At 39.8% G+C, this 14,165-nt stretch overlaps 1 protein-coding gene across 1 annotated transcript in view; it reads left to right on the top strand.

Moving 5' to 3' along the window:
• LOC103397709 (tetratricopeptide repeat protein 28) overlaps window positions 1-14,165 on the top strand; it is a 189,299-nt gene that overhangs the window by 124,999 nt on the left and 50,135 nt on the right. Inside the window, 1 exon segment of the mRNA XM_017043164.2 lies at window positions 1-85. This exon segment is cut by the window's left edge and continues 10 nt beyond it. Coding sequence (XP_016898653.2) covers window positions 1-85 — 85 coding nt within the window.

Genomic DNA, 14,165 nt, shown 5'->3' with positions numbered 1-14,165 from the left:
ATTCTTTTCCAAGGGGAATTACCGCGAGGCACTGACTAACCATCGCAACCAGTTGGTTCTGGCCATGAAGCTGAAGGATAGAGAGGTAAGAGGTGGAACATGCTGTCCTCCCGTTGAACCATATGCACTCGACACTGTCTGCACCCGGTCAAAGGAATGTTGACAAAAAAACAAAAACAACACTGGTCGGTTTAAAAAGATAACCATTTTCCTGAGCTAAAGTATATCTCAAGCAGCATTCATTAGGTTGATGATAAAATATCAGCACAAGCCAGTCAGAGGTAAAGAGTGCACATGAAGAAGAAAAAAAACTTCAACTTTTCAACTCCTTTCAAGGGACATCAACTTGTTCCACTTACATCTACTCGTCAAGGGATCGAGTTTTCTGACGATGCCCTACTACAGACTGCTTTTATTTGCCCATAGAAATGAAAAGTGCAGCCTAACTGTGACTGCAGACGACAGTGAATTGATGTTGGGTAGTTTTGTTGAGGTCTTTTTCTGAAGGTGAGATTGTGCTGTGGTCAGCATTCTTTAGTTTGGGGAGGGAGAGAGGGGGATCTGGAGGTAGAACGTGAAGGACGCAAAGATGTTGTTGCTATTTGTCTATTTTAAAAATGTGGGTGGAGAGCAGATGAAGGTGATGAGGGGGAGAGAGGGAGGGGATGCCAGTAGAATGCCCTTAACAGCTGCTTCACCTTGTTACAAATGCAGACCTTTTATGGAGATTCTTTGCAGATGATTATATATTTTCTGTAACTGTAAGATGAAGACCTTCTGTAATGTACTTTCATGTCATGCAGTATAATTACAGAAGAGCGGCTGAATATAGACTGGGATGAAGTATGTGAGGTTGAGAAAAAGATTGAAAACAGCAGGGGGTAAAGTAGACGGAGAACCTGATTTTTTACTGTCTTTCTACTTCCCTCACTTTCATTCTTTCTCTTCCTCTGACCTGACCTCTGTGGTGGATGTTGGGGAAGGGGGGGGGGCTGCCAGGTGCTTGTTCCAACACAATTCCTGTCAGACATGAAGAAGAATGGCTTCCTTTTCCCCTTTTTACCTTATCCTACCTCACCAGGCCTGACGGTGCCACGTGTTTGTGTCAGCGTCTGATATCAGGAGCCATTCAAACAGTCCAGTAAGACGTAAACACAATGCTCCAGGAACCTGAAGGGTGAGCTATGAGGCCAGGGTCCAACTGACGTCTGTCTCCCCCCACTGCTGTCACAGCACAGAGTCATTGTGATGCAAATGTGATACCAGTGCCAAAAAATCCTTTTGCAGATCATGGAAGTTCTAGTACATTCATCGGTTCAGAATGTGATCACTTCAGATGTAAACTCTTCCTTTAGAGCCCTTTGGCCTACAGGAAATTTTATGGATGTTCAGTAGTAAAATATTTGTCAGATTGATTTTCATATTACATGTTGGATAATGTGTAGGTGGCTGAAGTCTGTCTGTCTGGACATGTAGTTGTTTGCCCATCTGCTTGTCTCGGGGCAAAGCAGAAATAAAAAAGTCATCTCCATGTCAGATCACTGGATTTATAGGTCACTAAAGTTGCTGTAGCTCAACAATCTGTTGCTGCCGACGCTGCAGGCTGACCATTTTACTACATTCGACCACACTCGGACTTCAACAGAGGCTCAGGACAAAATGTCTAATATTACCCATGAAATCATGATGACAGGAGCTTTAAATTAGCTGATAAAATACTGTAGATATTGAGCTTTTAGGAAGCACTTATCCTTCCTCGACCTCTGCAACAGCTGTGAAGGTTGTTACTGTTCAAGGATGGAGAATGCATTAGTTTTGGACATTCTTAGCAACAATTTGTGGAAAAAAAACTGGAAATGATCCAAAATGTCTCCAAACATATTCTTTCCAAGTAAGGTTTTCTGTGCTTACGAGACCAAGTTTATGACGATATTTAAATATGTTTTTCATCTTTCACTGCTAAAAAAGCTTTTTGTTGCAGGCGTCACTAATTTTAAAATTATTGATATATTTTAATTACTAAATTCCTTTTATATAAATTCAGATGGTGTTTTCCCTAACCCTAACCCTTTGCCACTTGTCTTTCAAAGTAATTGATTGATTAATTTTTTGTTAACAAACAAGATGTTTTGTTTTCATGATTATGATAAACAGAACCATTTACTTTAAACCACCTCCCAAAATGTTCCTTTGAAACTGGTCCAACATTTACTCCTGGTGTGTTTAAACTAAAGTGCTGTGGTGTTTTATAGGGTCTGATCTAAGACAGATGGTATACAGTACAAGGACAACTTTCATTCCTCAGTGTAATAACTCTCTAGACAATCAGTCCGAACTGAAGAAGCCTACTTAAATTCCAAACTACATAAAAATGTAACAGTTATTTTTTGGCAGTCTAATAAAGCCTATTGATGATGCATCACTCCATCAATAGTGGCTGAATGGTCACCGCTGAGGGGGTGTCCAATTTCCTAGTAGTAAAAGTGACAAATGTGACTCACTCTTTATCTGACACTTTTATATGTTGTTCTTGACTTTAATGAAGTTCTTTTTCTTTACACTGACGGTCAGTCTGATGATGTCCACAATCATCCAATCCTTGGAGCCTCACAGTTTCAGCAACTGAGTCCTTTTCACTGCAGTGCCCCTTTAATGTGTTGCTGTGGAATTCCAGTGTGTTCTGGTGCCAGGTTCAAACTCTAGAATTACACAAAGAGTTGCATCACATACAGAACAGATTGGTCATGAAGTGCTCACTTTGCTCCTCCTGCTTTTACTCCTCCTCCTCTTGTTGCTCAGAAGGCCTCCTAATCAGAGTCATATGTGTGTCACACCACCTGGACTCCTTCAGAACACTCTGGAGCCTGGTGGATAGCTCATTAGAGCCCAGCCTGATGTTTTTGTTCCTCGTGTAGACTTTTTATCTGGCCTTTCTGAGGCTGAGGTCACTTCCTAGAGGCCAGCAACAGGATGTTGTTTCTGACCAGGATTTTTGTCCCCCTTTGTGTTTCTGCTTAAAACTAACAGAAGCAGAGGCAAGACCTCGAAAAACGGTTTTAAACAGAAGAAGAAATGGCAAAAGTCGATAAAAGTAAATTAGTTTAACCAAAAGCTCATTGTCCCAGAGGATAATAATAATAATAATTTATGTTAAACTCATAGACCAATTTAATTGTTTGTTTCACTTAATCTACTCAGTGGTGATAGGTTATACCAGAACTTAATTTTATACAGTATTACTTTTTAGGCATTTTTTTTTAGGATACTGATAACGATATCGATTCTTTGTGTGATTTTTTTTTAACCCAATAAAACACATGACAAATACAAAGACTACTCTTGGAGATAGAGTTAAAGGCAAGGTTGAGATGTTGAAACGTGCTAAAGGAATTGGTGAATACATCGACGAATGCTGGGGATGATTAATCTCTGCTACGATTTCTTTAATCTGAAGAGCAGCTTCCGATAAAAGAAAAAAAATGAAAAATACTTAGAAATAAGCTGAGGAATAAAACGGATAAGAGAGCGATTGATGGAGGTGATGTGGAAAAGAGTAATGAAGCGTGGGACCAGAAAAAGAAAGAGAGAGAGAGTAAGAGAGAGAGAGAGGGAGGAGGAAGCGGAGGCAACAGAGCAGTGGTTGATATCAGCGCGGTCATTCATCTCTCTGACAGCCCTCCGAATGCACCACTGGGGGAGACACAAAGCTGCGTCACCAGAAATGCAGCACATGTGCATGGGTGCAAACTGTTCACACACACACCAGGAAAATCCACGGTCACTGTCACAGATCTACCGTGCAAAGCCTCATGTTGTGGGTCAATGGTAAAGGGATGGAAAGTCAATGCACAACGAGCAGAAACCACAGCCACACAAACACACACGTACTCGTGCACCTGCACATTCGCACAGCTGGACCATATTTGCTGATGTGTTAAAATGAATATGTGCTCCATTTTACACTTAGGATCCAGGAATATCAAACCCTTAAACAATTTTACAGATTAGAGGGTTTTTTTTTAATGTTTTGGCTAAAGGCCTCGCAAGAAATCATTGACACATCAAAATCAAATTACTTTAAGCCCGGTCAAGTCAGAAGAGATACTGCTACCAACTGTAGGTTCTAACTTTGGCATATCTTTAGTTATTATGATGTTTTTGTTTGGATTTCTTCCAAATTATTGCTATTTGTGCATTTAAAGGACTTGGTTAACCTTAACACTTTATAATATATTTGCCCGACTTGTGGTTATTTAGCTTTTTTCTAAATCCTCAGCTATTTTTTAGACAACCTCAAGTGACTCCCTTTAACACAATATAAATTAAATCCTCTTATTTTTTTTTTTTTTTAAATTGCCAGATTTTGGCTGAAATGTGACTACGTTACAATATCATCTAAAGGGGGTGTAGATTGGGGTCTACCAGTAGTAGCAAAGGGAGTGCTGGTAGATCAAGAGCAAATACATTTTTAAAAGTCTGTAGTAGTGACCATAGACTGTAAGAATGAGTTCCTATTGTGCCATACAGTTACAAGAAATAATTAGTGACCCAACATATAGGTATAAGATGATCAGTTCATATAAGTAAATATATTTTTGATGTTTTCAATGTAAGATCATTTTAGCCTGGTTATTTGAACACTAGCTCACAAGCCAGTTAGAACTTAAAAACATCAGCAAATATTTGGCCAGCTACAAAAATGTTGTTACACCAATTGTCTATTGTAGATTCAGTAGAAAATTATTCAAAGATAAACAAGCTCATGGACTGGACATGACAGTTCATATATAGAAACACCCAAGCTCACACACACACACACACGCACACACACCCCTGGTTCCCAGGTCTGGTCACGGCTCATTGGTGGATGTCTGCTGTCCATACTTCATGATTACTGGTGCAGCATGCTCGAGCTGCTGCTGCTGCTGTTGTTGCTGTACAACAGTTCTGAACCACTGGTCTAAGGAGGGACTGTGTGTCATTAAGGTCCAGCAGACTGGACCTAGCTGTTAAATCCATGGATATGGTTTTGGTGACTAGTCCAACACTACAGGTGGTAAGGAAGCAGCAGTAAGGACGTGTTAAATTAAAAAATCTTTTCTATGGTGTTTACAAAGACAGAATTTAAAGAAATATAATGTTTCTTGGTTTTATCCAACCTTGACCCTCGTCTTTACTCCACAGTTTCAGTGCTTGTTTTTCTGCCCTGGAGTTTGTTTCTCCAGCAGGATCCATATCGCCCCAGGACTAGCAGCAGAGTAAACACTCACGGTGAAATAGTCTGTGTCACTTTCAGAGTCTGGGCCAAAGTTTGAGTAAATTCCTTTTGGCAGATGGACCGAGAGAAAGAGAAGATAAATAAACACACATTTTAAAAAACGATCGCAGAAACTCCAGATCCCCGGGCGAAAAAATATAAACCTGTTTATTATAATTTTCTCTCATCCTGATTGTGACTCCTCATGGGGATGGGGGAATTCGCGCCACAGACTTCATTTTTACATTACACACAACATAATTACAGGGTCTGACGCTGCCAGTCCACCAAAGTTTCTCCTGAATATCGAACACCCCAAATTAAGGCTCACCTCACTTCTGCACTAACCTACCATTAAAAACGAGAAGGTCGCAGACATGCAGAAAAGGAAAGAAGAGAAAAGAAAGAGAGAAAATAGGAAGAACATGGGCGTGAGTTCAACAACTTTGTTTGAAAAAGACATAGTAGAACTTTGTTAGCTATGGTTTCTGGCAGACCTTGAACTAAAACCAGGTGTGGGAATAAAACTGGGACAAAACTCCAATTCAACTAGAAACACAGAGTTAGAAAGACTAAAGGGAATATTTATGTTCCGTGAATGACAGTTGAGGATATTTCCATCAGGCTGGAAGCTGAAAGAAAGCATTAACTTCGTTTCAAGCTATGATCTCACAGGTTTGGACTGAAAGAGTCCCAGTGTCTCACTTCCAGTCTCTGTCCAGGTCCTTGATCTGGCCTTTAAAGTTCTTTCTTTGAATTGGTCGTTTAAGATTAATGTCCAATTCAAACCCATTGTGATTTGTTTGCGTCAAAACCAAATTAAAAAAAATAAATAGCTAGAGCCAGAAATCAGACCAGACAACACAGGACTAGAACTACCTGTGTGACTCTGGGGGCTTCACATATTTTGTAATTATCCTGGTCTTGGAGTATTTTCCTCACTAACTCCTCGCGGTCTCCTCTTTAGCACATCAATATCACAGGGACTGTTTCTCCTGGAAAAACATAATGGGAACACAGCAGTGCTTTGTGGAACTTGAGGTGTTTACAGTTGGGAATTCTGGGTAATTTGTCTAGGATATTACACCTTGTCTCTTCCCTTTTCTGCCCCATCTTCTCTGCTTTAATCAATGGCAGCACCAAAGGATGAATGAGATGACAAATAAACAGGGACACGTCCACAGGAGACTCGATCAGCCGCTGATAGGCTGCAGTGCTGCACTGTATGATTATAGATGACAGACAACAGACCCACAGAGTGTGTTCATCAGAGGGTGAGAAGGAATCCAGCACAAACCCACTTGGGTTTTCTACTGAGACAAAGGAGTACGACAAGACCATTTAGATTGGGGTCACTGGGAAAATCAAGGGTTTGATCATCAATATGACTGACGACTGGTTCTCTGCCCACAAGTGGGATGAAAACAAACAAACAGTGGATGAGAACCTATTAAAAACACTAAACAAAAGTGTTTTCTGGCCAGTAGATATTGATCACAATTTATTTATTAAAACAACAGTGACAACAAAATTGAAATTCTAAACATTCATGTTCAGTGAGCAGTTGTGGAGGCTTTAAATCTGTGACTAATCCATTACTTTGTTAATACTAAACCCATAACCTAACCTATGAGTCAGTGTCATTTAAATTATAATACTGGACCAGTCAGATCCACGTAAGGGTTAGTCAGAGTCTGAAGATCTTTCACTGATGATACCTCCTGACTGGACTCAGCACATCATCCTCCTCAGACTAAAGTCTAGTGCGGCCGAACCTCTCACTCCTCTAGCCGGGGAGCCATTTAAAGCTGTAGAACTGCCTCCTTGCTCCTGCCCGATCAATAGCAGACCTGTCAGCAAGACGAATGGAGGCTTTAGGAAGTTCATTTTAATGAAGGAGAAGAGGAGCCAGGGAGCGAGAGGTACTTGTGAAAAAGAGAGGGCAACTGCAGGTAGTTATGAAGATAGGGTGAAGGAGGACGTAGACAAGAATGTGTGTGTGTGTGTTTAAAGGCTGTTGTTCTACCAATACTATCTAGAGTGATGAGAGACTGCGGGTCAAAGAGGGAGGACTGATTAGATTTAGCTCCAGTTAGACCTGTGAATATCTGAACTCTGTGTGAAATGATTTTCCACTACCTTGGAAGCTCCCAGAAACAGAGACCTAAATCAGCTGACTGAGAGGATTCATCTGGATCAAAGGTCAAAACAACATCAGGTCTTCTAGTCCAAGAACTGTGTCTGAAGCTCTTGTGTTGAAAGAAGTTGTGACAGGAAAATGCTGCGTGTTCAAGTTGATTCCCTAGGCTGCTGCCTTTCAACACTGTTGGCTCAAATGTAAAGGTCTGTATAAACAGGGTCCTCAGTTTACGTCTTTGACCTAGGGTATTTATTGATACATCTCCATCTTGCCAAACGCAGCGGGCAATACATAGTCGCTGTACACTGAAGACTACTTTGTTTACATTCATCTGTTGTTTACTAATTGGTATCCTATCAAGAAAAACAAAGGTGGACGTTTTTTTACACCAACTAAACTTCATTATTACTAAAAGATGACGATATCCAACAATCTCATTCAACCAAAGTTTGTTTTGTACTGGAATAACGTAAGTACTTGGATTTCAGTCAATTTATAACCAAACACCCATCAGTACTCATATCAAGTCTTCATGTCCATTACAAGGTACTTTTGGTCAATTTCAGCTGAGAAGATTTTCGTGATCTTCTTTGGCTTTAGGGAAGCGTCCAAGATGTTGTGGACCTGCACCATCTTTCCCTCTAAGTGCTCAAAGCCATTGTCCATTTGTTTTTCCCCCTCCATGCAGTGACAGTCAAAACTGTCCTGTTTTTGTAATTTATTGACAAGTACATTTGACACTTGTATAACAAGTACCGATAAACAAGGAAGTGGTGAGGAATATGTTTGGTCCCTCAACTTTTTTACTTGGTTCAAGTAAAAAAAACACTCATCCATCTGCACCTTCCTTCCAGTTAGAAGGAGTTAGAAGCTAGCAAGGTTCTAAACACTGGTCCATCTGCTGAACAGAGGGGAGTTTTTCCTCAGAGATAAAGTGAAATTCAGACATGGTAAAGCTTCAGACATGGTGTGTCTGTCTGTGTGTTTTAGGTGAATTGGTTCTGTCGTAGCAGAGAACACAAAGTCTCTCCTGGGAGGACACTGAGGTCAGCACAGCTACAGCTGTTTGATGTTTGTTTTATATATAGATATTACACACACATGGAAGAAGAAGACAGCATTTCTGCACAACAAAGAGATAGATCTTTTTTTTTTCTTTGGCATGATCCTTTATTAGCTCCCAGTTTTGGCTCAGCATTAGTTCACTCACATTCGCTATAAAGTAAGGACAAAGAAAAAGAGTGATCAGATCAGAAAAGGGACAGTCGAATTTTTGGGTTGAATGAGAAAAATATTTAAACCAGGTGAATTTTTAAATAAAAAATGTCACCTTTGTGTGGATATTTACAATGAATAATTGATAGCAAATATATACAGATCTATATTTCATAAAAATAGAATTAACATTAACATTTACAAAGTAGTGGCTTGGTTGTTAAGGCAGCAGGCTTTGGGTATGGAAGCATGTTCGAATCCACCAGCCACCAGATTCCACTGAGGTGCACTGAACACGGCATTGTCCCCACTCCCTAGGCTGCCCACTGCTCACAACACATTTTGTTGTGTGCAGTGGTGTGCTGTGTCACCATTACAATAAATCACTTTTAACTTCAAAATATTGGTAAATATAAAATAATGTTAAAAATGGGACACGGAGACTGATATTGATGAGTAAATGTCTTGATAAATATAACATTTTCAGAAATAGACATTTCTTCGAACCTCTCTACACACAGTCTGGACTTCCATACATTTAGACCTGCCCTCCTGCCCCCATCACTGTTCTTAAGCTCTTGTCTTCGGATGTCGTCCCTAGTTGCAGCACGGTCTGTGCTCTGGGCCCTGTGGCCCCCCGGTGTCAAGACTTGGCCTGACGTTTCTTGGGCAGCAGCCCTGCGTCTGTACGAGGAGCTGGAATGTGTCTTTTTGCAGGCTGTCTGAGAAAGCAATAAAATGAGAGAGAAAAATACAAGGCCCCAAGTGGGTGAAATGAAAGTACTCCATCTTAGCAGGGGGAACGAGGCCTACGGGTTCTGTTTATAATTGACCTTGCAGCACGCACGCACGCACACACACACACACACAGTACATCTCTAAATAACAGTCCAGACAGGCCTAAGCTGGCTACACATCAACCCCAGGAAAAGAAAGGCAGGTCCTGAGCGTACTCTCTGATAGAGAGAAGGACTGAGTAAAATCCAGGTTGTAAAATATTCAGGAGACAGCCTAGAGGCAAAGACTCTTCTGGTATTTTCTTTTTTTTTCCCTGTTACAAGACTGTTGTCAGCAGATTTAGTTGCAGACACTTTTTCAGGTATTCAACTTAAAGTCTGTATTGTTTTCCATTTATTTATTAGTAGTTTAGTAAAAAAACAAAAAAAAAAAACAATATCAACAGGAAATGCTGCTTGAACACCACAACAACAACAACATAAAGATACAAAAAATAAAACAAATTTGTCAGAGAAAATACAAAGTTACCCAAGATTATCATAGACAAAAAATACAATTGGGTCTTAAACAAAGCAAAAACTAGAACTAAATAATAGAATACAATATTTAACAAACAAATTAAACTTCCCCAGAGTTGAGAATGTTTGGGCCCAAATGGAAAATAAAAATAATTTACTTTAGACATAACTAACATTACCCACTGTGTTATGTTTTGTGTCAGTTGGTACTTGTGTTTCAAAAGAATGCCATGCTGGGATCATGTGTGTGTTTGTGTAATGAGACTTGTGTGTGCACATGCACGATTGTTTTGACCCAGTCTCTCACCGAGAGCCTCGGAGTGATTAGAAAAGAATGATCCTCTAAAGAGTTAATGATGAGGAGCAGCAGCTCCACAGAGGCCAATCACAGAGCAGCTCCTGAGAGCATGCTGCAGCTGATCACACTGTGCGTATGTGTGTGTGTGTGTGTCTGCTCAGTATGTTTGTGTTTACAAAAATGGTTTCTAAAACAATTGTAATTGTAGTTAATAACAAACTGATAACAAACTGAACTTTTCCTTTTGTCTGGTGGACAGAAATAGGTCAGAGTTAGCCAACATAACTGCTATGCTAATGCTAAAACATTATAAAAATGTAAAAGGTAGCAGGTAGTCCAAGGATTAAAGTTAAATACTTGGTCAAATAATTAGCTTAAATATCTCAATACCTCATAGACATCAAAACTGCATAAACATTTATCTGAATATGACAAACGATTTTGGAATGAATATATTGCACACAGAATTAAACGTTAAAACACAATCTCACCAAAACTTTATTATGTCTCCAACCTACAGCGGCCACAGGAAGTACTCTGTCAGTTCCTTAGGTGCTAGTTGTAGGTTCTGTGGTTTTCTGAAAGAGGCTGATGTCAACATCATCTTCTCTTCATCGTCTCATCTTCCTCCAGGGGAGTGACTGACAGTTTTAATGACACTGTTGAGGCTGCTGTGTCTCTGACTCATTTGTGCAGCGTGATTGAAGTTCACAGTGGGAAGCATTTCATCAGTGTTGAGAAGACAAAAGGGATCATGTTTTCTGTGTGTATGTGTGTGCATGTATGTGTGTATGTGTGTGTGTGTTTGTGTACGCGCCTGCAGCTCTGAGAAGAGAAATTACTTTATATGGATGTTATCTGAGCTCTGCTGGAGTCTCACATTCCCACTGACGATGGCTTTGGTGCAGCCTCCTCTCCTGTGTGTGCTCTGCTTGTTTATTGCAGACTGATGTACACTGTACACACACACACACACACACATTGGTGTACTGTATATGTGTGTGATGGCAAATAACAAACAGCGGAAACTGCACTAATGGGATTTTATGTCTGGGTCAGTGTGTCGTTAAACCAGTGTGAGTTTCATTTCGTGCAGTACAGAACATTTACAAGCAGTAGTCTCATTGAAACACAATGAGACTGTATCGGGTTATTATTCTGCTCATGAGACTTCACAGCTGCTCTGTTCCAGTTCTGGACAAAAAACTACACACAGTCCTGCCTGAAATTGATATATAATTGGAAGAGTGCTTGAAATCACTAGTCTTCCAGGCCTCTTTACAAGATTTTTCATTTTCTCCCAACTCTGAGGAAATTCTATATTTTAGCAACACTTTTACACTCGACTAAAAATGAATGAAAAATGCCTTTTTAAAAAATAATTTCCTATTGAGTTTCCTATCAGATACAGTTTTGTATGTGGACTATAAATAGAACTAATGTGTTGTACCCTGACATCAGATCAGAATTTGTTTCTATTCTGACTGTATGTGTAGATCCAGGTGTTGCTGCAGAAGAATGATGCTTTGAGTTGCATTTTATTAGACAGACTGTTTTGTCTCTTCTTACCACAGTGATAACTCTTACTCTTACCTTACCTCCTCTTGCCCTTTGTCCTGTTTGACCTGTCACTCCCAAGTGTAGAGAAAAATTTGACACCAACAGAAAATCACTGGTGTTTTTCCTTCTAGATTTACAGTAGTAGAAGAAAGACATTATGCACTTTAGATCTACATCCAAGGTCCAGCACAGTCCCTACGAAGTGTATGTATCTCTGAGGGCTTGTTTGCACAACTTCAACTTTCAGATAAGTGAAACTAAACCCCCTTGATTGCTGATGTGATTTACTGAGCTCTGAAACTGAACCAGTTTCAGAATCCTTGTCTTTACAAACGTCTGGTAGCAACAGAACATCGTAAAATAAAAAAATAAAATAAAAAAAGCCCCACAGTTTTGACCGACGGAACAATCAAATTTGTGGTGCTTGCTCAATACAACTGGGTGGGATGCGGAACTGCAAATCTTTGGTAACAAGCTCAATCATCTTAGCACATCAAGGTTCAATTCCCCCACTGCAAACATCATTGAAGAAAAAAATAAAATAATGTAATAATGAATGAAACTGTGCAGTTGTTGAGTATATTCCAGTATGTCATCCACATATCAAATGAGTTTGATTGTTTCTGTGATTACACTCGTAGTTCTGAATGTTGGTTCATATACAATTGTTTTTCCCTCTTTTTTCTGATTGCTTCTCTACGAAGTATTTGTCCAGTCACATGTTGATGAGTCCAATTAATCGACCAAAGTTGGTTAGTGAGTGGTGCCAGATTAACCTCATTAGGGGGACTTGGTCTCCCTGAAGTGATGAGGTTATCTGTGTATGTTAGGGTGTTAGTGACAAGTGTGAGATGGTGTACGTTTCTTCCATTTTCCTCAAGAAATATTTTATGCTCATTTTAAAATTATGAGCACTTTCAAAAACTCATCTTTTCTGTTTTGGCCAAGAATCCGACTTAATTCATGTCTGAAGGGCCATAGGCCAATCCTCCTTACACCGCCTAATGCTGTGCCACGGGCCAAAGATACCATCAGGGGCCCCTGCTAACAACAATTTACCCATCTGTCAATCAGCATCCCATGACGTGCGCTCACTCGCGGCTGGAGGCAGCACTGGCTGGAGGCCAAGCATCGACTGGAAAACAGGCCTGAAATAACAGTGTTGCTCCTTTCCTTTAGCTTTTCCTGTCTCCTCACTATTATAGTGTTAAGAACAATCACACGTGTCCCAGTATTCCCTTCTTTTAAATAAACAAAGCAGTTTTATGTAAAAAGGTGTTATGTAAAGGTGTAATGTGTAAACTTTCAATGCAGGTTTTAGAAGTAAATCTAAATAACTGACGTAACAACACGTTTTTACTAATATGGCTGGTTTGCTTCTGTAAAACATGGTGATTTAATTATTACTTGGATTACAGCTAGAATCTAAGTAATATCGTAGGTAAATTTGAAGATTTTTACTATTGTTTTAAGGATTATTCTGTTATTTTGGGTGAACTAGAAGGAAATAAAAATCGGTGGCTAAATTTCAGCAGATTTGATTAATTTTGTCTATATTTTATTTATAGGCTATTTTTTTCTTTTCTTTTCACTAATTGGATTATTTATTTATGTACATGTTAACCGTTTACTCTTCTCTATATTGTCTATTTATTTACACTTCATACTCTCAGCCAGTGCAAGACATCCCCAAAGCTCAGTCTCATTCTGTTTGGCCTAATAAAAGTCATTTGTAGATTCTAATTGGGGTCCTCCTGCATTTAAACACACTTGCACATAATACACACATTTTAAAGAAAAGAAACAAGGACGCTCCAAGGCTTTAAAGGAGGCTTTACTAACTTGATTCACTGATTTGAATCCCTGTACAGAAATGTACTTTAGTGCATGTGTGTGTAATTACTGATGTGATAACACAATCCAGTTGGAAAATTCTCTTTATCAGTGTTGCCCAGTTCTGAAAGACCCATTGATGTAGAAACTACCCATTCAGTCTAGTGTTGTCTGGAAGAGCAGTGAGGAGCAGTGAGGAGCAGTGAGGAGCAGTGAGGAGCAGTGTAACAGACTGTCCATGCTTTTATCCCCACAAAATGTTCTGCAAATTACACTGGCCAACAGTCAACACCATCAGTAGGCTTTTAATTACATTAGGGCAGTATTCCTCTAATAATGTGGTAGGCCCCTCTGGAGAGCCGCAATAAGATTTTGCGGTGGGCGGAGTAGGGGGTTTTGTGTGAGAAGATAGAATATAGAACGGCTGGACAGAAGTCTGCCTCTGCTGTAATACTTGAACGATAACAAGCCTACAGTCACCAGGTGGCAGCAACTCATACAGATAAGAAAATACGTGTTATCTGATTCTCAATAGTATTTCAATTCGGGGGTTAGAGGGTGTAAAAAAATGTATGTACCCTTGGGGGGCATGACAAAATAATTGAG

This window comes from Cynoglossus semilaevis, chromosome Z, assembly GCF_000523025.1.
Source record: "Cynoglossus semilaevis isolate Cse_v1.0 chromosome Z, Cse_v1.0, whole genome shotgun sequence".
Taxonomy (NCBI): Eukaryota; Metazoa; Chordata; class Actinopteri; order Pleuronectiformes; family Cynoglossidae; genus Cynoglossus; species Cynoglossus semilaevis.
Note: the sequence above shows the minus strand (reverse complement) of the source record. Positions and strands in the feature narration are given on the sequence as shown.